This window comes from Zootoca vivipara, chromosome 3 (genome assembly GCF_965207765.1).
Source record: "Zootoca vivipara chromosome 3, rZooViv2.hap1.1, whole genome shotgun sequence".
Classification (NCBI taxonomy): domain Eukaryota; kingdom Metazoa; phylum Chordata; class Lepidosauria; order Squamata; family Lacertidae; genus Zootoca; species Zootoca vivipara.
Genome location: NC_142586.1, coordinates 46,752,871 through 46,777,939, shown reverse-complemented (window position 1 = coordinate 46,777,939; position 25,069 = coordinate 46,752,871). Strand labels below are relative to the sequence as shown.

General features: G+C 41.0%; 1 protein-coding gene across 1 annotated transcript in view; it reads left to right on the top strand.

Annotated features, from left to right (window-relative positions):
• Positions 1–20,760, top strand: part of PREP (prolyl endopeptidase) — a 60,585-nt gene extending 39,825 nt beyond the window's left edge. The window contains exons 11-15 of the mRNA XM_035109312.3: positions 9,785–9,921; positions 13,123–13,217; positions 15,938–16,069; positions 18,159–18,315; positions 20,030–20,760. Of these exons, the coding sequence (XP_034965203.1) occupies positions 9,785–9,921; positions 13,123–13,217; positions 15,938–16,069; positions 18,159–18,315; positions 20,030–20,324 (816 nt within the window). The 3' untranslated portion in view covers positions 20,325–20,760. The remainder of the gene's footprint in view (positions 1–9,784; positions 9,922–13,122; positions 13,218–15,937; positions 16,070–18,158; positions 18,316–20,029) is intronic.
• The last annotated feature ends 4,309 nt before the right edge of the window (positions 20,761–25,069 follow it).

Below are 25,069 nucleotides of genomic sequence, written 5' to 3'. Positions count from 1 at the left end.
GGTCCTTGTGATGAGCCCTGTGCTCATCATATTTATGCCCCAGAGTGATATTTCATCATAGATTACACCTCCAGCTGTTCCAGTTCAGAATTCAGTACATTTATTTTGGCAGGCCAAGATTACAGGTACTAAAACGGTGTGGTTGAGACCAGTTCAATTGCTCTTAATGCCAGTTAAACAGATACAAAATGATAGGCTCCAAAATTGTCTGGGCAGTTGTGAACTTCTATTTAAAGGAAAGTTGCATGGGTGGTTAAGGATAACAGTCTGTTCTAAGGAATAGCATAGATTAAGGGCCATATTGTGAAAATATAAGAATATCAGAGACCTGCTAGATCAGACCAAAGGCCCATCTGATCTAGCATTCTGTTCTCACAGTGGTAAACCAGATGCCTATGCAAAATCCTCCGAATATGTCTGGGTTATATAGTGAACTTAGTATAGCTCCTTTCTTACTACATTTAACAATGTAGACTGGAATATTTGTTTATTCAGGAGTAGAAACGAGATTAAAATAATCTTCGCCCCTTACACAGAATTTCCTGTATCAGGTACTGATGTGGTAATCTTGACAAGGTTGAGGATGAGTCAGAACTGAATTTAATTGGCAGAGTTTGTAAGAGAAATTTCTTCACAATTATCTTCCCACACCATTCTTGGATCATGCTATCCTTACTAGCATGACACTTTGTGAGTATTAAATGTGCAAACTTTTTAAAAAGTGAAAATCTTTTTTTTTCATTAATGTGCTAACCAAGTTCCTGATTGACCTTATGGGGGGGAAATAAGAGATTCAGATCACAATTTTTAAGGGAGAATATATTGAGGATTCTTTTTCCTAGTATCTTTTCAAATAAGTGGTCCACTGGAATTCAAAATTGGCATGTTCAGTGGCTCTGCAATCTTGCTAATGAGCATCATCCTTAAGATGACTGAAAATATTCGTATTTCAGAAGGGCTGTGGCTGTGCCTTGCTCTGTTCTTTAGGAAGTTAATATTCTGTTGTGAGCTGCCCAGAGTGGCTGGGGCAACCCAGTCAGATGAACGGAATACAAATAATAAAAGTATTATTGTTATTATTATTAAATTGCTTTCTGTTGGTGTTTCAACTGTACCTTTTTAGAGTGAAATAGTTACCTATAGCCTTAAGTAATAGGCAGGTACTAATTTTTTTTGTAGCCAACTTAACTCAACTCAAACAAGTGGTCTGGTTTTACATAGGAAGCTGCCTTATACTGATGTATGTCTCCTACATTGTCTACATTGACTGCAAATGGCTCACAAAGATTTCAGACATGATTCTTCCCCTGTCCTACCTGGAGAGTGCTAGTGTTTGAACCTTCACCTTCTGCATGCAAAGCAGTTGCTCTACTGATCAGACATGGCTCAAATTCTATTAATAGTTATTATGAATGCAAGTTTAGGATGCCACCCTGTATGCTCAGGCGTGCTGTCTGGAGCTCTGCCAAATACGCTAGTTTTCAAGTAGAAATTAATTGTGACGGTGAGAAATGTTTTTCTCTGCCAAAATTCAGCTCTTCCCCCCCCCCTCTCAATCCTGTTTGGCCTATCATATCTCCAGTTCAGCTACTTCTTCAGAGAATTTCCCCCCAGCTGTTGCTGCTGCACCAATCAGCCTTAATTGGACCTATGGATGATCCTATCCACTGGAGATTATGCACTCTAATAATGCTGTGCAGCCAATTAGATTTAGCTATGTGATGACATCACTGAGGGGGGCGAGTGAAACTGAGGGCAATCTAAAATAATGCAAGTCACTAGAGGAAGCCATGCTTTTCAGCAATGCTGAAAATGTGTGCCAAAAAAAAAAAGATTGAGTACTTTCAGGGTAGTGCTACTTCCATCCATTTGGGAACAGTTGGGATGTTATCTTCTTTTGTTGGCCTTGGTGAAAAATACAGAAGGCTTTGCCTCTTTGTGTATGCTGAGTGTTTTGCTAGCACAGGAACAAGAAATAAGTTTTCTCTAGAAGAAAATTTATTGGTGTTTCCCCCCCCCCCTTCTTCCCCAATTCTGGCATCTAAGTGCTTCTTAGCCTACTCTTTTCTTGCTGTTGCCTGTTCCTTTTTCTGGGGAAGACCCGTGATCATAGACAAGACCTGTGAACGTAGTTTTCCTATTCATATTTCTTCAAGCAGTGCTACGACTTCCAAGCCTGTGCCAGTGAACTGTTTCACACATAACAGTAAGCCATAAACCATGGTAAGTCATAAATGGATGGTTTACTCTAAGCATGCAGTTGACTGGTGCATGCTGCTCCTTGGTGCTGCCCCTCTCCTCCCTGTGCCAACTGCCAGGCCAGTAGGAAAGGAACCAGAGTGCTGGTTTAGCAAATGGCATTTGCGGTTTGTTTCCTTCAAACCACAAGCAATAAAGCAAACAATAAACTTTGGCTTCCATTCACGGTTTGTTTGGAGAATAGCAAAGCATAAACACTTGTCTGCACATAATGCAAAAGAAGCTTACTGGTTTGCTTCTTCCCAGTGCAGCACAGGAAGGAGAGAGGGATGCAATTGAGCAGCAAACCGTGGGTTTGTTTTGGACCATTCCTTGCCCTTATGTACAAATAAGACCATTGTTTTAAAACAAATACCAGTAAAAAAAAAACCTGGAGGTTTGCAGCCCAAATTGAAAGTAAGGAAGGACTGGTCTCTTCATGAATTGTTGTTGAACATGAGGCCAGATAAAATGGAGGATACAAATAATATCAGCATGTGCACCTTCTCTTATTGTTGCTGCTTTAAAAGTATGAATCTGCTTATCCTGCATTGCAGATGTGATGTCAGAACACTTTTAGTGAACAGGTAACATTGGACTGCATACCTGCATGCAATATGTCGTGATAGTATGGGTAGTATTTCTAGCAACATACACAGCTGGAACAAACTTGTTTCCAATGAGTAGTGGAGATCTTGACTGATGGATGACGACGTTGCAATCTGAGGCTTCATTCCAAACCTTCAGATGCCGCTTGTTAAAAGACCGTCCTGAATGGAAGTAGATCTGCCTCAATCCATACCCATTGATCCTATTGCTCTACAAATTGCTTACTGCGCAGGAAAAGCCTTTTAATGGCAATTTAAATGAGAGCTTTTCCAATCTTTAAAGTACTCTGAATAAAGATGTATTTTGAGTTTTACTGTACGTAATTGAGTTCATCTATACTCATGGGAAGGATAAAGTCTATTTGTCTTTTCTTCCCCTCCAGTATCATTTCTGAAATGGAACATGGGTAAAACTTTTATCCTTTTCAATTGTAGCTTTGCAGCTAACACAAACATTGATCTAGGAATACAGATTGATCTTGCCTTTGTGAGTTAACAATCAACACATTATTTCACATATTCCCAAGATAGAGAAGAACTACTCTTATGTTAGCAAGTGGATCTCAATTTATTTTGTTTGGCGGTTCAAAATGTTTTATGAAAGTGGCAGAACATTCTAAACACTTGCTGATGGGCATCTGGGTAATTAGGAATATTTCTCTAGGCATAGGATAACCCATGTGGTGCTCTCCATATATTTTGGGCTACAACTCCCATAATCCCTGACAATTGACTATGCCCGCTGAGGCTAATGGGAGTTGTGATACCCTCCAGATGTTTTGGAGTATATTTTCAATTCCTGCCATGTAATGTCTTTTTATATAAGATGGAATGAAAGCCTTGTTGCTTACTCTGAGGATCAACTCTGAGGGTGTATATACCTCAGTTCAGAATTAGAATCCCTTCCTGCTCCACTTCCCCTGCAAGCCAAATCCAAAGGTTTAACTGCATCTTGAGCACAAGATGCCTTCAAAGGAACCCTGGAAATTGTATGTAAGGCTCCCAGGTCCCTGGGATTCTGACATGACAACATTCAGGAATGAGAAGGGTAGAGTGAGATGCACACCAGCATGGATTAAAATCTGAGCCAGAAAAGAACTCTTGGAAAAATGATGCTAGAGTTATAATGTCATTGAGTATTATGCACATGATTAGTAGTTTATACTTGGAATTAGAATTAGAATTCAGTAGTTGAAAACTAGAGCAGCATCACTGTGAGTTCACTTTATTCCATGCGAATTGAAGGAGGGTAAATCCAGACTGTTCCGAAACCAGTGCCAAAAACTTATCGGTATAAATATAGCTAGAATATCATCTTGGTTCTCAATTTCAGAGGAACATGGTGTGTCTGAGTGATTTAATGTAGTATGTTGTTAGGGGTTTCTTTTGAATTGGTTTTTCACAACTTGGATGTTACATTTAAACTAACACACATTATCAAAATCCATCCAATGTGGAGCCAGGGAAAGATAACCTTCTTCCCTAGTTTGAGAGGCAGAAAGAGCCATCTTGGGACAGCTACACCTCTGAGCAGTGCAGAAATGAGGTCCTCAATAATAATTTGGTCAAAAAAAAGGTCTTTGTCTTGGTTGGGGTTAAGGTGTGTGGTTCCATTCTGGATGGGAGAAGTAATGTATTATGTTGCAAATCCCATTAGAGATCTTTCTTTAAGAGAAGATAAATTATAGATGGGCTTCTTTGAACTGAGTTCAGTAGTCTTATGCCAGTCCAACAAACAGTATTAAATTAGCGTTAGAATCTAGCATAACAGTGCTTCTTTAATAAAGAAAGGTGATATGCTCAGAAGGGTTATTTATGCCTGTTAAAGTAAATTAAAAGCTTTTTGGGTTTTGAAATTAGATCTTAATTGGAAAGTAACAGCCTTTGTTTAGCAGAGCAACTCAAGTTTCAATCATTTGTCCCAGCTGCTTACAAAGTGTTTATATATGTCAGTTCCCTGCATAGTTCATATAGTCCTGCACTTGAAAGAGTTCTATTTATGCTTATATCATACTGTGCATTAACAGTTTATTGAATGTCTTAAGAATGCCTTCAATTTATGGGTAGGCATCTATAGACCACCCATTAACTACGTTCTCTATGTGGTTCACAAAAAAATGTAAAACAATGACACCGTGTTGTAATTAAGGAATCTGCCTTCTCTCTTAGGCTGATGGGAATTGTAGTCCAAAACCTCAGGTTGGGGAAGGCTGTGTGTAGGGCTTTCCGGAACTAGGCAGGGCACTTCCTCCATCTTGTCAGGATTCAGCTTAAGTTTATTGGCTCATCCACCCTCTAACCAAATCCAGGCATTGATTCAGCAAAAACCACAGCTTTGCCTAACTGTGATGACAAGGAGAAATAAGAGCTGTGTGTCACCTGCATACTGATGACCTCGCTTCAGATCCCAGAATGACATAACCCACTGACTTCATATAGATGGTAGAATGCATACTGTATAAAATAAAACCTTACAGGACTCAAAGGTTATTTCTTTCAAAAACACCTCTTACATGTAACTGCGATGATCTCCCATTCAGTTTTAGCTAGACGTTTAAAATGTGTAGAGATTTCATGGTGTTGCCATTGGTTTGTATCCAGTGAAATCGTCCTGTTCCTACAAGGATTTCCGTTTGCACAATGGAACTTCCTCTCCCCACAGTTGTTCTGGGGGATGCTCTGTGTCCTCACAACCATCCAGAGCATATTTGGGATAAATGGAGAGAAGGAGGGGAGGTTCTGTGGCACAAGCAGAAGTACTTTTGCAAATGGGACAGCTTTTTTCAATACCATCCAGTGTTTCTACTTTCAGCATGAAAAATTAAATGAAATATGGGGTGAGTTTTGCTACTTTGCGGTAGAATTAGCTTTGATCAAGGGTGGAAATTATCATTTTTATTGTTGTCCTGTCATTTCTTACAGCCTGACGTTGTTTGCTTGTAGCCATTTTTTCTTCTTCCTTTTTTGTACAGAGCAGTTTTTTAAGTATAATGTAAAGCACTGGGCAGTTTTATTACAAGGATGTTTGCTTTCAGTTTCACCTGGGGAATTTACTAACTTGAGCTGTGAGAAATGTGCCTATGAGTTATTCAGAGTCAGTCACCTTTCTCAGGCCAGTTGTTACTGCTTTGTCCTTGAAGCATCTCTCATGAAACTTACAAAGTAGGGTGACTGCAGGGGGAAAAAGCCGTTATTAATCTCAACACAACTCCTATTTCCCTTTCCCACTCCTAAGATTAATGATCATAAGCCATAGGTGGCCTCCATTGTCATAGACTGATGTTCTTCTTGGCAGCAGCTACTATACAATCTAATAAATAGGCTGACAACAAAATCACTTTTTCAAGAAAGAGCAACCAATAGAGTGTGATGGTTCTTGAAACAAAGAGTGATTTAAAGAGACCTTTTTTAAAAAAAGAAAAAGAAAAAAAAGCCTAACTGATTAAAGGAGAAGATATTGGAGAGCAGAAACCACAACTGGATGTGCTTGATCTGGAAGCTTCTGTTAGTGCAGAATGCTGCAGCATGATTGTTAACAGGAGTGAAACCCTGTCAGCATTTAACACCCCTGCTCAGATACCTGCATTGGTTGCCAGTCTGCTACTGGGCCAAGTTCAAGGTGTTACTACTGGTATATAAAGCCCTTAACACCTTGAGACCAGTTTGCTTGTGATTACATCTTTACCCCATGCATGCCCACTCGACCACTTTGATCTGAGGAACTGGCACTCCTGCAGATGCCCCGTATTAACTTGCTCCGTGCTTGTATGAAATAGATCTTTTAGTGTGACAGCACACTTGGGGAACGCCCTGCCTATTGACATCTGGCTTGCACCTTCACTGTATCCTTTTTGGCAAGTTGACTTGCTTACTGTATATCTGATCCCCAACTAGGAATTGAAACTATACAGTATAAGGTAAAATGTTTTGGGTAGCGGGGTAGGAATTATCTCTGCATAAGGGCTTTGGAGTGTCACTGGCAGCCAAGGTTGACACTACTGGGCTGAAGATGCTAAAAGGTATTAGCACATTCATTCAATTGTTGTAGCTTCCAACTGGGAAACTGTTAAGAGTGCTCAGTGTCAGAGGTGAGAAGATACTGGGGTGGGGAGGAAGAAGGGGATCAAGATTTCAAGCCACAGTTGTAAACGACATCCATTATTTATATTGCAAAAACCTCTGTGTGTGTCAGTTATATTGTTCTCCTTTGACACTTTCCCCTTTGCTATCGACTGTTGTTTCAATAATTGCCTGCATCATGGCGTGTTCTGGCATTAAGGGCTACTTTAATGAAAGGGATCTGACTTTAATTTCTCAGGTTTTCTAGTACAGTAATGCATTCAATGAGACACCTTTTCAAAAAGGATAAGGAATGGTCACTGATCTTCAGTGTGCTCTGCAAGAACTCAAAAAGAATAGAAGTGTAATAAGAAGGCTGCCTTCAAAAGCTTTTGATTAACCCGCTTTGCATCAAACCTTTTAGACATTTGATATTGTGTGGAGGGAATTAAACTATTTTCCTTACTTGGTTAAGCAACAATAAAAAAAGCTTTATTCTATGCCTTCGCTGCAGGATTTCTGTCAGATTTTTTTTTTTAAAAAATTTTAATTATATTTTCTTCCGTTTCTTCCCCACCTCTTTCCCCCCTCTCTCCTGCCACCTGGGGAGTTTCTGTCCACCAACCATTTGCTACTTGACTGCAAGGCTCACTAACAAGGGCTAAAAAATAAAATAAAGACTCCTGGAACTTTTCTTCTACCAGCATGACACTGCTTCATGTCCCTATAGGTGGCTGGTGAAAAAAACTTACCTTGATTATTTATCCTTCTTCTGCTCTTTTCTGTAACAGCTTTTCTGACCATATCGAGGTCTGTGCCTCCCTTGACGGAAGCCTTTATTTACCTGGAAGTTTGGCACCAAGGCTGGCAACATTAGGTCAGCTGTTCTTTCATTGGGATAAAGCAATAGATCAGTCCTTGGGGGTCCGTCGTGATCAGTTGGTCAAATGGGTATCCAGTATACCTGAGTCCTACAGAATAGGTATAAAGCATTGACTTGTGCTGAATTCACACCCCTTTTCCCCTGGTGTTTCTAGCATCAGGGTAAAGAAACTGAGATTATCCCATACTGAATGGAAACAAGATGCATCCTTAATAGGGGATAGATCTGCTATTTTTTCGCCATGGAAGGTGGTTTTAAGAATCTAAGAGCCTGCTGGATCAGGTCAATGGCCCATCTAGTCCAGCATCCTGTTCTCACAGTGGCCACCCAGGTGCCTGGAGGAAACCCACAAGCAGGATTTGAGCACAAGAGCAGTCTCCCCTCCTGAGGTTCCCAGCAACTGGTCCTCTGAAGCATCACTGTCTCTGACTGTGGAAGCAGATGATAGTAGCCATGGCTAGTAGCCTTCTCCTCCGTAATTTTGCCTAATCATGTTTCAGAGCCAGCCAGGTTGGAGGCCCTCCCCTGCCTCCTGTGGAAGCAAGTTCCATAGTTTAACTATGTGCTGTGTGGAGAATTAAATGGTTGTGAAAAAATGCTTTGCTTTGAGGCTACTAGTTGGTTGATTCCCCAGATGGGCGGGGTATAAATAATAATAATAATAATTCTCTATGTCTACTTTCTGGTACTGCGGCCAGCACTGGCTCAGTTTTATTCAATAGCTGCTGTCACAGGCATACATGGAGCCTGTTATTCTGTGCAAGCCTTTGATACTGATTTATGGAAGTGTTTATTCTTGTGAAAGACTTGTTAAAGCAGGCTACTTTCAGGGCTGGAAGAGTTTGCCGTCACCTGTTGCATGCAATGTAACTAAATAATAAATGCTTTGGAAACCTTGTTCCATTCCCCCCCCCTTTTCCATTCTCCTCCCCCACTCCAATCTTTTGAAATGCCTCCCCCCACCGCCCCTTAGCTGTGATTGAGCAGGAGCTAATTTAAGACACTGTAGTGGTGTTTGATTTTACCAACCGTGGGCACAGTGATAAATATACTCACTAAATATCATGTGGGAGAGAGGGATCGTATTCCTCTTGAAGTTATCTGCTAGCTACAAAAATAGCTCTCCCCTAGTTTTCTGTGTGGCTTATTTCAGCAAAGCTGTCTCTGTGTATTTTTTTATAAAGCATTAAAAAAAGAGAAGAATATTGCATTCTGTTCCTTAATTGCTGGGAAATTTTAGTTAGCAGTTCAAGGTGCTGGTTTTAAAGCCCTAAATAGCCTGGATATTGCCTGCTGTAGGAAGCACCTCTTCCTACGTGTGATCTATGGCTCATCAATATAAGTAGGGGAGCCTCTAGTCTCGGTATCAGTTCCCTGTAAAGCAGGGGAGCGGAATCTGTGCCCTCCCCCCCCCCAATGTCATTGGACTCCAACTCCTATCACTCCCAGACAGCACAACCAGTATGGAATGATGGAAGTTGCAGTCCAATAATATCTGGTCATAGGTTCCCCACCCCTGCTATAAACAAACTAGGAACAGGGCCTTTTACAGTGAGAGCCTCAGTTCTCTAGTGAAGCCTACCCCCCTTGTTCTCTTTTGTTTTGGATTTCAGAGAAACACTTGTTCAAGCAAGCTTTTGGCGTCTCTTGGGAATATAACTTGAAAACTATCATCCCCAACTCTACTCCATTCACTCATTTAATTGATTTGTATCCACTTTTTTGAACAGTGTCCACACAATGTTTTTCCCCAATGGGTGACTTAAAAATTGCTGAGGGTATCTGTTTGGACACAGTAACATAATGCTGGACTCAGTGGTTTGATTTAGCAGTGCTTGTCTTATGTCATAATTCTTGCGTCCTTCAACTTCCTAACAATCAAAATGTTGTTTATTTCTATTTCCCATTCTTTTCCTTTGTAAATTAAAATGGTTGCCTGTGGCTAAGATCCATCTAAGCAGACTGACTGTACCATATTTGTTTTTCTCTGTCCTAGGTTTTCTACCCCAGCAAAGATGGTACTAAGATTCCAATGTTTATTGTCCACAAAAAAGGAATCAAATTAGATGGGTCTCATCCTGCTTTCCTTTATGGTTATGGTGGCTTCAACATATCAATCACACCAAGCTACAGGTAAGCAGAGATGGGGTGCTTATGAAGATTTGTAATAGTGCCAGTAATTTTATATTAAGAAGTTGTGCGGTGTACTGTATTATATAGCCTGAATTTGCAGCTAAAGGATACTGATAATGAAACTTAAACCCAGTGGAAATAGCCAGGTCAAGGGAGTTCCCAAAACATGAGTGATCATTTGCTAGTTAAGCAGCCTGCTTTGTCACCTCTTACTAGCTCTTTTCTGCTTTCAGATTTTTGTTGACCACACTGCAGGTCTCCTTTAACACGTCTATAGTCCTTATTTTTCATCTGGCAGAGTTTCTGTGCTAGTTTGAAAGTCATGACCAAACTACGAGTCTAATGGTGACACTCCTTTTTCTTACATAGATGATATTGGTGTGTTTAGGAGAGATAATCTGACAAATGCAGTTGGTGCCAACCCTGCTCTGCCCTAAGTAGTACCTCTGCACTGCCCTGAGAACTGCTTTGAGCCATAGGTCAAGTACTGTATACATTTCAAAAAAAAATGGAGAAAAGCTTCACTTAAATTTCCAGCACGCTAGCAGAACAGTGCTATAAATGTCCCAAATAGGTTCTTATTTGGGGACATTCCCCATGGGGATGACATTAAGATGAAATTATTGAATCGTTCCATGCCTTAAGATCCATGCTCTCAGACAATGATGTTTAGCAAAGACTCTCTCTCACTCTGCTGACTTGAATTAAGAGCCACTGTTAGGTCTATGCACAACTACTACCTGCCTTAAAGACCAACTAAGTTTATATTTTGGTATGAGCTTTCGTGTGCATGCACACTTCTTCAGATACCAGGTATCTGAAGAAGTGTGCATGCACATGAAAGCTCATACCAAAATATAAACTTAGTTGGTCTTTAAGGTGCTACTGAAGGAATTTTTTTATTTTGCTTCGACTCAGACCAACACGGCTACCTACCTGTAACTACTACCTGCCTGTTATTCCTCCCCTTCTCTTCCCTTTATTTCACTTCCACTTCTTACTCCTAAAGCTTTGCTATTTTCAGCGTTTGTACACAATTCTGATTCTTTCTTTTTTTTAAGCCTTATTATAGTTAACTTGTTTTATTCTAAGTTCAGATATGAAGTTCCCTTTGCAAAGAATTTGGACAGTTTTTTTAATGCAAAAGTTAAAGTTTTCAGGCCTTGAGTGTTTCCCCACCAGATCCTTGTGTTCACCTAGCAGCTAAAAAAAGAGGCCAGCCTTTGGAGAAGGGGCTATTTTTTGGCAGATGGCTCATAGGTACTCAATACCACAGAAGAGAACACTTGAAATAAAAACACACTCTTTGCATGATTCCAAGAACAGGTGACCAGGGGAAAACTATCCTCTCAACATCCCAAGGGCTTTCTCCATATTTTGCTGTCATGTCTTTTATTCAGCAGCCAGTCACTCAGCTATGTACCTTGCAGATGTGACCTGACAATAAAGCCCAAATGAATGAGTCATAAGTTCAGAAGCAGAGAACCAAAAATGCCTGCTTAAATGGACTTTAAAAACAAAACAAAAAACACTTGCATAATATATAAGCTTCAAACCTTTCCCATTTTATCACTGAGCTCAGCTTAAAATCAAAAATCATCTCTGTGCACACAGTGATCTTAGTACACATAACAAGCAGCGTGTGCAGCATGTGTGTAAGTGTCTCTCGTGTGCATCGCTGTGTCGCAGACTATTTGCAGCCACGTTTGTAAAGTCAAAGATCTTAGTCACTTTGGGCACATGAAGCATTAACTAGCAGCTCACCTGTATCTTTCAGTCTTAGTGCTACCAGGTTGGTCTAATGTAGATGTAGAATGCTGGCAAATGGAGGTGGTGTGTTCCACCAGAATGCAGTCTGAGAGAGGAAGCTTGGCCTTTGAGCAATCTCACTTGGGGCTGGTGGGAGTTGTAGCTCAGCAACATCTGGACGAACAAACATTCCCCGTAACTGGTTTAAGGGCTGGAAGCCAGTGTGGAAATAGAGCTGCTGGCCAGTGGAAAACAAGAACATCAAAAGGGCAGCGTAGCCTTTGTTTTGAGGGCCATACATATACTTATACATACAGATACAGTAATATGCACACTTTAAAATTAAAAAAAAGACTCTGGACCAGATTCAGCTAACCACATTCAGCTACATCAGCAGAAGCTTATGCAAGGGCTAGTGTCATAGGGCTTCCTTCCACCCTCTACCATTGCCCTCAATTGGCTTGTATGGTGTTCATAGCTACCAAAGAGAAACACATATTGTGCAGCTAAGCTTCCTGTTGGACTGATTGTGCCTAAGTTGCAGGAAACTATCCAAACATTAGTTGGATGAAGAAGAAGGAACAGAGATCAGTTTCCTAGAGTCGAGCTAGAACATCTAAATACCTCCTGCCAAAAAGAGATCATTAACTGGCAGGCAGTATCCTGTGAATTAAAATGGCATTAAAGGTTCTGTTCCCTCAATATCACTCATCTTTTGGCTTTTTAAATTAACCTGGCATGTCTTTTTTGGAAAACTAGCCGGACTCAGGTGTCCAACGAAGACTGAATAGCATTTAAGACTGCATTCCTGTGACCCCTTGGATGGTGTCCAAGGGCCCAAGGGAGGTATTGTGTCTTCCTTCCGCACCACTGCAGAAATCTCTGGCACCCTGGGCCATACATCAGAGCCCCTGACATTGTAGAGTGTGCTGTGGGAATCCCAGGAAGTGGCTTGGTTGTAATCCAGCTGCTTGTCTAAATGGAGGCATTGCCGTTCAGTGGCAGATCACCTGCCTTGCATGCAGGAGGTGTCAGGTTCAATCCCCAGCATCTCCAAGGTAGGACTTGGGAGAGAACCTGGCCTAAAATGCTGGAGAGCTGTTGCCAGTCATTGTGGACAATTCTGAGCTAGATGGACCTGTGGAATAAGGCAGCTTCCTATGCTCCTACATCTCTCATTTTTCTTTCCTTCCATGAGAGGTGGTGGGCTCTCCCCTTCCCTGGAGGTTCGTAAGCAGAGGTTGGATGGCCATCTACCATGCATGATCTTGTTGAGATTCCTGCATCGCAGGTAGTTGGTCTTAGATGACTCCCAGGGTCCCTTCCATTTCTTTGATTCTATGAATGGAAACATATTCCTCCTCCAGCTACATTTTGAGCATCATAGGCCAAGCGCTGAAAATAGTTACCAATTAATTGTCTTTGTGTGTGTGTGTATATATATATTTGCAGTGTATCAAGACTCATTTTTGTAAGACACCTGGGTGGCATTCTAGCTGTGGCTAATATCAGAGGAGGTGGTGAATATGGAGAGACCTGGCACAAAGGTAAGAGTTCCTTGGTGCAAAAAACATACCTAAAGTGTCAAAGAGAAAAACAGCTACCAGATTTTTAGAAGACATCTGAAGGCAGCCCTGTTTAGGGATGCTTTTAATGTTTAATCAATTATTTTATTTCATTTTTCTGTTGGAAGCCGCCCAGAGTGGCTGGGGAAACCCAGCCAGATGGGCAGGGTATAAATAATAAATTATTATTATTATTATTATTATTATTATTATTATTAAGTGCTTTATTCAATAACAGTCTGCAATCCTGGACACATACACACACCTCTCAGCAGAACTTGCTTGTGAGTGTAGTCATGTAAAGGGTTGCACTGTGATTGTCTTTCCACAGGTCAAATGTTTGTATGTCTCCATGCTAAACAACTGCAGAGGTCTGGTTTTGGTTTTGTTTTATTACCTTAATTTGACTCCGGAACACCATCATAAATTTATTTGAAAATGTCCATATTTCTTAATTTACAAAATAATTTTCTCCATTACTGCATCAGTTTTGTTCCTCTTTATTATTTTAATTGCTTCTGTAGTCTGGAGTGTTTCCCAGTAATTGGGGATTTCAGAAAGAGACAACACAGTATTACTGCCCCAAAACAAAGTGCCCTTCAATAACAGGAAATTAGCTGTAGATCTTTAATGAGTTCTTAATAAAGTTAACCTTTATTTGGGAGGGCTCTGGTTTTTCTGTTTCATTTGCACACAAGACTGTGTGTTGGCATTAGGTTGAAGTCTGTTGGTTCTTAAGTGTCATGAGCAGCTATTGCTGATATTCATGGAGCTTGGCACTGTGGTCTGAGCTTCACCTGGAATGTCCAGGAAACTCCAGATGTATGGCAACCCCTGTCCGAATTTCCTTAAAAAAAAACAACACAACAACCTTTGTGTCCGGATTTTCACTTTTTGAAATATGGCAACCCTAACTTATATTAACCACTATAAATTGTAGAAATTTGCCTTGATTGAGCCACAGTAATTGTTTTCATGGCTATGATCCAGAAAATTTATTGGCTATGTTAGGGTGTAATAATAAATTACGGTTTATCATTATGGGAACTTACCGCATGTTTATGTACTCTCTCTTCCTCCATCACAGCTGTTAAGGATGAAACTACAAATCTTTACTTCTGTTTTTGATTAATTTCAACAAACTGTGGTTGTGGCTTTCTGAAATAAGCCAACTTAAAACCCTGATTTATGAAGATGGCTTATTTCAATAAACCATAGATTAACCATAATAACAAACTATAGATTAACCACAAAAAAAACTTAAGGATGAACTGGGCTAATTGAAAACAGAAGTGAAATCTTCTGATCTTGTGCTTGCAGTCCTATCAGAGAAGTAGAGAGTAGGGAGCACATGGGTCCAAGGCATTGGTTTGTTCTCATAGCAATAAACCATAGTTTACTGCTACATCCTAACAGATCAAACATTGTAATTTTGATTATTTTGTGTGTTTATGTGAATTATGTGTATGAATTCTGTACATCTTGGCTTGGATCAAAGATGTATAAGCAGAACTCCCCATTGCAGCTGCTTGTTACTCCCCAAGCAGCTTCTAAGCATTGGAGGATTTTCCAGAATAGAATGAAATGGGATGCAGGTGCTGCAGCAGGAGAAGGAAGGGCACCTTTTGTGACTTAGTGTCTTCTGCCCATGCAAGACCACTATGGATCCAAGCCTTTATACATAATGTCATTTTCTGCCCGTGGATTTAAGAAGCTTTATTGTATTGTTACCTTAATGTAAATATGGCTTTGACTTGTTTTGAAGTATGCTGTATTTTCTCAAAGAGGGGTATACTATTGGTGAAAATCAAGGGACCTGCCTTGCCCAGTAAAATTTATTTTGTTCCACCTGGCTTAGGTTTTTTTCACGTTAATACAAATAAAAATCTACTGAATGGGAGGGAATAAAATATTTGCTAGATTTGGAACAAGGAAAGGCAGGAGAGTAGGCAAGAAAACAGATCTTGCTGCATGGCAAAAAAGCGTACTAACTCTTAAAACATCTCTGCATTCCTATACAATTGTGTTTGTGATAGTGTTGTGCTTTTCTTTGTTTTTGATAACTTTAGCTGTGCACCTTAAGTTCTTTGTTGATCTGCGGTAGATAGATGCCAGAACTCAAAAGGAAGATATATTTCTCTAGCCCTGATCACCACATGAATGAAAGATTTATTGTTTTTAAGAAAAGTGCTCATTTACTTTTTACTTTTTTTGCAACTATAAAGTTTATAAGCCTATAAGCTTAAAATACCATAAATGAGCTGGATGCTGTCGATTTCCCATTAAGACAAACCTCAGTCAGAAATGCACATGGCCGTTTTGTCTGCAATCTACAATGTGACGCTTTTAGATGCGATCAGTTATTAGGAACATTACCTGGTCTGTGCTTTCCTTCCTTTCTTCCTTCCTCTCCCCCCCCCAAGTCTTTAGCATAGGTATGTATTATTCAAGCCTTTTGAAAGCATTAAAGGTATTGGCAAGACCATCTTCTGAACTCTCTGTTGCAAGTGATATTATTTTTTTGTGTTCCTCAACTGCATACATTATTAAAATACTTGTGGAACTGAAAAATTCAATCCAAGCAGTTCTTTTTGTGTGTACATACACCCTAGAGTACTTGTTCTGAATCGTCAATATCAAAAGTGTGCGTATCTGTGTGTTTTTCAAGGGTTAATTAGCTGGTTTTCTTTATTTCCATTTAGGTGGTATCCTGGCCAATAAGCAAAACTGCTTTGATGACTTTCAGTGTGCAGCTGAGTATCTTATCAAAGAGGGGTATACCTCTCCAAAGAAACTGACTATCAATGGAGGTTCAAATGGAGGTCTCTTAGTGGGTAAGAAGAGGCTGTCTGCTTTCTTTTCCTTTTTAAAAAATGACGAAGCTAAGTGAATTTAATGTCATGTAAATAAATGGAGGACTCAGAGGATAATCTGGAAGGACGTTCCCCTCCCCACACAAGTTGGACATTGCACCGTTTGTTAACAAACTGAAGTAATTAGTGTAATACCCAAATATTGTCTAGGCCTGCAGAATACCAATTCGCCATTTAAGAAAACATCTGCCTTTATGAGCTCCACACATAATTACTGCACTGATACATCTGTCTGTTTTTCCTGTAGGGTAGAACTGGCTTCATACAAAACACTTTGTTTTTATTTTTTTAAGTACCGTAGGTAGGGAAGGAAAGAGCAAATTCATATCAAAAAATAGCTAGTCAGAGCTGACTTTTGCATCACTAGTTGCCACGAACTCTGCTTTAGCCCACACTCTCCTATTTTGAAGTATTTTGTCCTTATGTTTATCCAGGACCAAAGCCTTGATACGGCAATGGTACCCCTTTCCATGCACAGTGGAAACCTTTTGCAGGATGAATTGACACTGTGTTCTTTAAAATAAAAAAAAGCACAAGTGGATGTTTCCTAGAACAACACATACATAACAGGCACTAATTGGTTTTAAGTATTACAGTTTTGAGTTCCATTCTCTGTTTTTCTTTATTTCTTATGGGTTTAACTGCATAGTCATGGAATTACATTTGAAATGTGACTGTAGCATATACCCCAAATCCACACAACCTCACCATTTTTAAGCCTATGGCTGAATTTTTAGGGCTTTTTATAGAAAACTGTTCCAAAATTAGTGTGATAAATCTCTTACCCCGGTAATACAAGAGCCTTGTATCAAAACAGTCATCTTTTGCCAAGTCCATCTGCTTCCCAAAACCATGTTGATGGTACCAAGATATCTGTTCCCCTTCCACCTTTCATGTCATGAGCCTAACCGTATGAAGAGTATAATATTATTGTGATATAAGGCATGAATACTTCTCTAGAGCTGTGTATAACTAGGGACTGATTCATAAGAAGATCCTGCAGGATTCGGTAAATGGCCCATCTAGTCCCAGCATCTTGTTTTCACAGTAGCCAACCAATAGGAAACCCACTGCTCACACAAGTGTTTTTCTTTCTGATCACCCCTGCATTCCATCTCATTGTTGAGAAAATTAACCAATCTGTTTGACTGAAATTACCTAAGACGGTCCCAGAGTCTGTGTACTGGCATGTTTACCCCATGAATTCCTGCCCTGCAAAATGGCTTGTGGGTATTTTGATCTGCTATGACACTCTTCAAGATTTGGGCGTATCAGTCCCCTGGAACCTGAGCACACGGTTCCAGTTAAATTATTTACCAGCCGTTGAAAATGTCTGAAATATTGGAAGGCCCTTAACCCCTCTCTTCTCGGTAGACTTGCTCCTCTAAAAATGCTGTGTTTCCTTAATCTTTAGTTTTTATTTAAAGTCCTTGAGAAACACAAGGACAAACACTATTTAATAATAGGCTCTTCAAATGGTTGTTCAGTGCCGATGCTTCACTTGTTGAGCTGAGCACACAAAAGGCAGCACTGATTATCGGCACTGCTTTGGACTGATTGGAGCTGACTCCACAGAACATGGCCACTAAAGTTGATAGGGTAACAACTGGATGGCCAAACACATGAAGTTTGACAACATCTGGAAGGCCCTGGAACAAGTGGAGGAAGATTTTGCACCATCCCCCAGTTGCTCCTTGTCTGCATGAAATTGCCCTTCCTTCCTTCACGTTCAGCATATTAACGTTCAGCATGTTCTAAAACATGCATATTTGTTTTTGTCATAAAGACAGCCTCCTGGATTCCAGTTCCCCACAGAATGGATGCAGGTGCTCCTGCATCTCATCCTCTTTCCCCCCTAATAAACTTCTGCCTTAGAGCTAAAGCAACAAACTGATCTGTTCCTATGCAGGTTTGCCCTTACATGTTTCGAATGTTGACATCCTCTGATTGCCATCTTTATAACTGCTACTTGTAGATTTTAGCTAGCACTGCTAGCTGCTTTAAACATTAGATTCAATTTGGGTTGGGTGTGTTTTCCTCCACTTTCCAGCTGCCTGTGCCAATCAGCGTCCTGATCTATTTGGCTGTGTTATTGCTCAAGTAGGAGTGATGGACATGTTAAAATTCCACAAATTCACCATTGGTCATGCTTGGACAACAGACTTTGGCTGCTCTGATTATAAGGAACAGTTTGCCTGGCTGTACAAGTAAGTGGAGTTTTGTTTTGTTTTTCCTTGTTTATATTCACCGCCGCCTTCTTGAATAACAATAATATGGTAGCTGCAATTGAAAATCACATCGTTAAGTGACATCATAAATCCAGGATGCATTCATTTCTACATTATCTCTTGAGTTCAGTAAATTTCTCACATGTAGGCAACTTAGCTTGCAATTTTGAGTACATTGACCTGGAGATAAACTCTATATGATCAGCTGAAATTACTTCAAAATAAATATATTGAGACTGGGGTGGTGCAAGGTATTCCCAGTATGTTAGGAATGCAGTTAACATTTTAACTATGCTTAGTTTTTTGGGGGGGGGGTGTGTTTTATGGCTACAACCTTTAATCAGCTTTGAAAGCCAATGAAGTGTTCTGGACAGCTGGTGATCATAAGCAGTTTCCCCTTTTGAGATGCGGTGATCAGAACAGAACACAGTTTTTGAAATGTGGCCTTGCCATAGGGCCCTACAATAATGGCAGTTTTTATTTCCAGTCTCATTTCCTAGCAATCCCTGGAATAAAATTTGCCACTTTAACCCCAAGTTAACTGCCCTATGTACTCTTACATCCTCCTCTTGTTGTCAGCCAAATACACACACAAAATGGAGGAGGGGGAAACTACCATAAAATGTAAGGAGCCCCTTTCCTGTCCACTCTTGGATTGGAATGAGTCAGTAGGCCACGTGTACCTTCCTTTTCTAGATCCAGACATCCCATTCCTCAACAAGAACTAATTCTCAGAGCACCAGCACATAACTAGGGTGCTTAAATGTTTGCACTAGCTGCCCATGCATCACCAAGGTCAGGTTCAAGGTTCTTGCATTAGTTTACAAGGAGCCTAACAACATGGCTCCAGGATATCTTAAGGGCTGCCTTGGCCATATCACTGAGATCTTTGAGGAAATCTCTGTTGGTGGCCCCCCCATGGCTCAGATGCACAGCTCAATATAGAAGTTATTCATATAGTGTGATGGGCCCAGGCCAGTGGAAAACGTCCCCAGCTGAGATAAACGGCCTCGGTCCGGTATACCTGAAGGAGCGTCTCCACCCCCATCGTTCTGCCCGGACACTGAGGTCCAGCTCCGAGGGCCTTCTGGCGGTTCCCTCATTACGAGAAACCAAGTTACAGGGAACCAGGCAGAGGGCCTTCTCGGTAGTGGCACCCACCCTGTGGAATGCCCTCCCACTAGAGGTCAAAGAGAACAATTACCAGACCTTTAGAAGGCATCTCAAGGCAGCCCTGTTTAGGGAAGCTTTTAATGTTTGATGGATTTCTGTATTTTAGAATTTCTGTTTTTTTGGAAGCCGCCCAGAGTGGCTGGGGGAACCCGGCCAGATGGGCGGGGTATAAATAATAAATTAATTATTATTATTATTATTATTATTATTATTATTATTATTATTATTATTAGTCAGCATACTCCTTGCTCAACTTTATGCAGGTGATTAAGACTTACTTGTTCCAGCAGGCATTTTAAGATAGCATTCGGTTTTGTGATAATTGTCCTATTGTCTCATTTTTTTGTGGTTTGTTTTTATGTTTTACACCACTTACAAATGCAAATAATTAGGCGATATAGAAATGTCTTGAATAAGTCAATCATGTCCCCAGCCCCTAAGATTCCTTATTATTTTCCCACTTTCCTGCCAAGTGGCAGCATTTTATCAAATCTCCAACAAATGTGTGTCCCTTGAACAGGTATTCTCCACTCCACAATATCAAAATTCCGGAAGGAGAAGGATTTCAGTATCCTGCCACCTTACTTCTAACAGCTGATCATGATGACCGTGTGGTGCCTCTTCACTCCCTGAAGTTCATTGCTACTCTACAATATGTCGTGGGCCAAAGCCCCAAGCAAACCAACCCACTACTAATTCACGTGGACACCAAGGCTGGCCACGGGGCTGGGAAGCCCACAGCCAAAGTTATAGAGGAAGCATCTGACATGTTTGCCTTTATAGCAAGATGCCTAAATCTCGAATGGATAGAATAGGCCGTTACTGTCTCAGTTAAATCAAGGGCTTGAACAACATTTTAAAACTATACAGGAGCACTTGGTGTAGTACTTACATTTAAGAACTGCCACGCCCAGCTTCCCATGAACTTTGTCTCTCCTTTGCTTCTGTTCAGTGTTTACTCTTGGCTCTTCATTTTAGTTCCAGTCATCCCTTTTAAATAGCATGTTTGGATAATTAGGCAGATTGCAGATGACGCTGTTAACGTGAATTCTTAAAAGTCAAAGGTGTTGGTGATGAAAAGGTTTTAATGTGGTTTTTCTCCTTGTAAACATATCCAACGCTCTCGTAATTAAATGTAAGTACTGTTCCAGTATAGACTGTCAACTCGTATTTTCTTTACAGCCACGACGAGTGTTGGGATTATTGCCAATGCCTCTCCATTAAAATAACTATATCACAAATGCGGAGTAATTTCAAGTTGTGTGTCAGTTCTTTTAAAGGTCTAGCTTTTATGCAGCACTGCTTTGAATCAGTATGCAGTTGCGTTGTTTTGCACAGTGCAATACACACACACACACACACCTCTTTCCTTTTAACATCTATTTTTAACCAGTCTTGTTATCTATAATCCCTGGGCTGTTGCAATTAAAAAGAGGTGCTGCAAATTGAGTAGCAATGCAACTGGAAGAGCCCCTGCTTCTCTTGACTGAGTTGGTACATCAGGCCTTTTCTCAGAAGATAAGAATTTGCCCTAGTTGCCTCAGACCATTGATCCATCTAGTACAGTATCGTTGGCACACTGTTGTCAACAGCAGTCCTCCAGAGGTTTTTTCTAGCCCTTCCCGAAGATGGCAGGGGTTGAACCCGGGACCTGTGAGCAAAATACATGCTCTGCCATTAAGACATGGTCCTTTTCTCAAGATGTTCCTAAGTTATATAAACTTAGCAAATGCTAAATGAGAAGATCAGGCTTTCCCTTTAATATAATGAGATATTTTTCAATGTCTGATATACTCTTGATTGACAAATAGTAAATGTTTTTCTCTACAGTAAAATCTTGATTTGGAAATGTCATCTGTCCAAGGCAGGGCACTGTTTTTTTCTTTCCTTTTGTTTGAAATACCAAGGAAGTAAATAATCTTTGGAGGAGGAGGAGAGCGAAAAGAAAGGAGGATTGATTAGCACCTGTCATTTCTTCTGCTTTCTATTGTTCTTAAGAGAATATGCTTACAATAATGACACATTATGACTCCATAGCTTTAGGTATGTCAGAACTAACCCCCACCAGGGTCACATCAGACATGTTGTAACTGCAGTGACACACTAGTGCAATGCCATACCAAGTCTGCTGAGCTGCCGCTTTCCACCAGCCAAAATGAGTGGAGATGTGGGTGGGAGATGGGAGGAGCAGAGTTAAGCAAAATTCTGTACACCCTGAACAATACTGGCAAAACTTTCCACCAGCTACAGAGCTAATGTAAAGGAAATGTCTGCCATTCAACTCAATGGAAAGGAGGAAGAGGGGGGAGGAAAAGAAAAGGCATTCCTTCTCCCCTGCCTCTTGTTCCACCCGTGTCATATGTCAGTCGACACCCGATTTCAGTATACCACACAGAGGGACACCATAACTCCAGATAGTGAGATGCATTGACATATTTATCCAGCCTCAGATCATGCACACTTAGAGCCACTTAGAGCACACAAGGGTGATGGGACACAGCAATTGCCAGTAACCAATTGAATTTGAAAGTTTATCTCCTGCAACCTTCTCCTCCTCCTCATAGCTGTATGCGAATGCTGTGTCTTATCCAAGCTATGGCTATTGCCTCCAACAGCTGGGAGAAGTGCTATGCAGGTAAGTTCCCTGGGAAGACCAGACAGCCTACTCTAACCATTACCACTACTAGTCAAACACTCAATGAGTAACTTTTCCTGGCAGGTCTGTAGCTTGGACACAGAACACAGGCAAGCTATGCTCCCACCGCCACCATCACCACAGAGAGATCCAGTCCAACCCCTAAGGGGAAAGAGAGAAATATGCTGACAGTTACTGTGGTCTCCTCCTCCAAAACTGCACCACGTTTATCTCCACAATTTGACACATCATCCCCATGACATCACCACACTGGATGTGATTGGTGGGCACTGGCGGTGTTGCCATGGACACGGGGAGGGAGTTGTAGCTGTTGCCACTCTGCTTTTCAAAGCACTGTGACTTTCCCCACCTGTTCTGGGCTGGATGTGTGTAGGATACGGCAGCCTTATTGATAGGATATATCTCCCCTTGACGTATTGGGGTATTGGAGTGTGTGCCTGTTGCCCACCAGCTAAAAATAAGACTTCCCTCCTTTTGTGAGGAATGATTATGCATTGACTGCCAGAATAGATACAATAATGCTGCGGAACAATCAACCTTAGAGCACCATTTGATCTAAAGCTGACAATAATACAACTGTGGTTTACAAGCAACTTCATTTTTATATACTGACATGATCCTTTTCTCTGCAAAATCACAGATGCTTATCTACATGGAAAATCTAGACCTTTCATATTTTATCTCAAAAGAAAGAAATGGATTGTTAGATCTAAGTATCATACTTCAAAAATTTGAATATTTGTTTGTCTCTGGAACATCCAGGCCACTCACTAAACCTCCCTAAGAACACCAAAAAGTCACAAAATATGTTAGTGATCCAAGATACGCTACCACAAAGCACATACACAACTCTTAACACCCAGTCCAACATCACTTATCTTGCCTTGTGACATTGTAAGGTTCTCACTACCATTTGGTAAAAAAATTTTTTAACCATTTGGCATGATTTTTTAAAAGCCTCCAGTGGGGTAAAGGAGCTTGCTCTAGGACCAAAGGTGGACAAACTACCCTGAAGGAACATGGTCCGCACTCCACCAGAGCCATTGCCCCTCCCCTAGCACCTTCATACACCCCAAACAGTCATATCATTATAAAAACAACACTAGAAGCGAGAAACCAGCTAGGGAGGCAGTTGGGGGCATTTGGATGGCAAAAGAGTGAAAGGTATGCTAAAAGAAGAAAAGGATATTGCCAAATTGACTACATTAATTGCTGTGTCTGTTTTGTCCTCTGGCCCTGTCCACACCAGCACTTGTCCCTCAGAAGGGAATGTAGTCACTGGGCTGAATGATGTCCCCCCCCCCGACTTACAAAGTAGTCGTTCTGTGCCTGCTGCTCTTAAGTTACCTTTTGACAAATGGTGATCTCTAGCACATCCAGGCCAGCCAGCTGTGAAGAGCATTAGCCATTTGTCTTGCTACTTTACCACAAACTGAGGGAGCTTTTCAGAATGTCAGCTGGCAACACTTAAACGAAGAACAGTGCTTTCTACTTCATTACCCTTTTTACATTACTTCCTAGCATGAGGCAACTTGTCATAACAAATGCCGTTTTAATGGGGTGGTGGAGATGTGTCCTTTTCTCTCCCTCCACACCAGCATTTTCTTCCTAAAGCAACTGCCTGATACTGATCGCTCCCTCTGAAGGAGCAGGTTCGTACCTTGGGGTGGGTGGGTGGGTGGGCCGCCTGGATCCTTTGCTGTCACTTGAAGCTCAGGTGGCCTCAGTGGAACAGAGTGCCTTCCATTACCTTTGGTTGGTGGCCCAGTTGTTCCCCTATCTCGACAGGGACCTATAAAGCCTTAAATGGTTCTTCTTAACCTAAAGGAGTCTGAAATGTGCATTGGGAAGGTGGAAATATTTATTATTAAAATTATTATTTTAATTAGTTAAAAGCATTTCTGAATAATATTTAAAAGTCTCTAAGTGGTATACAAAAATTCAACATAAAAACCAGTAAAGCCATATTATAAAAACAGGAATGCAAGTGAAAATCTTACATGTCAGAGAAATAGGTGGTGAGTAGTAATAAACAACCTAGTATTATTGTGTAACTGCTATTTAACTTTCAAAACACCTTTCTTATGTGGAGGCAGCTTGGTGTGCATGAAAAACACCTGGAAATTGTGGGAACTCAGATTATTTCTTTGCTTTTACATTTACATTCCACCTTTCCATGTGGAAAACTGGCTAACATACACGTGCTCCCATGATACTCAGGAACCAAGGCACTGTGGTACCAAGGCAGCTCCCTTCTTGCAGCACCATGGAGAGCTCCTTGTGGGCCATGTGCTCCAAAAATTGTTTGATGTGAAATAAGGCTGTTTGAGCCTCTGGCTCCCATTCACCTCTCCTATGCCCCACTTCCTTTTGGAAAACATATTAAAGGATCAACCGTCTGACATGAAGACAATCCCTTCTGTTGTGTTACCTGGCCTCCTACCTGGTGCATCCCCCATGCCATTGGAATGATGAGGTAGTATGGGAGGCCCTCAGTTCCTTAGGCGCAGGAAAAGGTGCCCTTGGTCTTCGTTCTGGTTCTACATGACTCAATGCTGCGGAATTTAGTTCAATAGGTTACTGCTTGCTGGCTTCATGTTTGGTGTCCTCATCATAAACAGTATGAGAATAATTTTTGGCACTACAGCCCACAAGTGGGAAAACTTGTCTCAGGGCGGTTCACAGAATAAAATCAAAATATAAAACCACAAATGCATAATCAAAAACAACAACCCAATAGCTCCCCCCCCCCCCAAAAAAATCCCACATTTTAAAAGGGCATAGGCAAGGATGTTTTTGCCTGGCGTCTAAAGGTGTATAATGAAGGTGTCAGGCGAACTTCCCTGGGGAGAGCATTCCACAGATGGGGAGCCACTGCAAAGAAGGCCCGTTCTTGTATGGCCA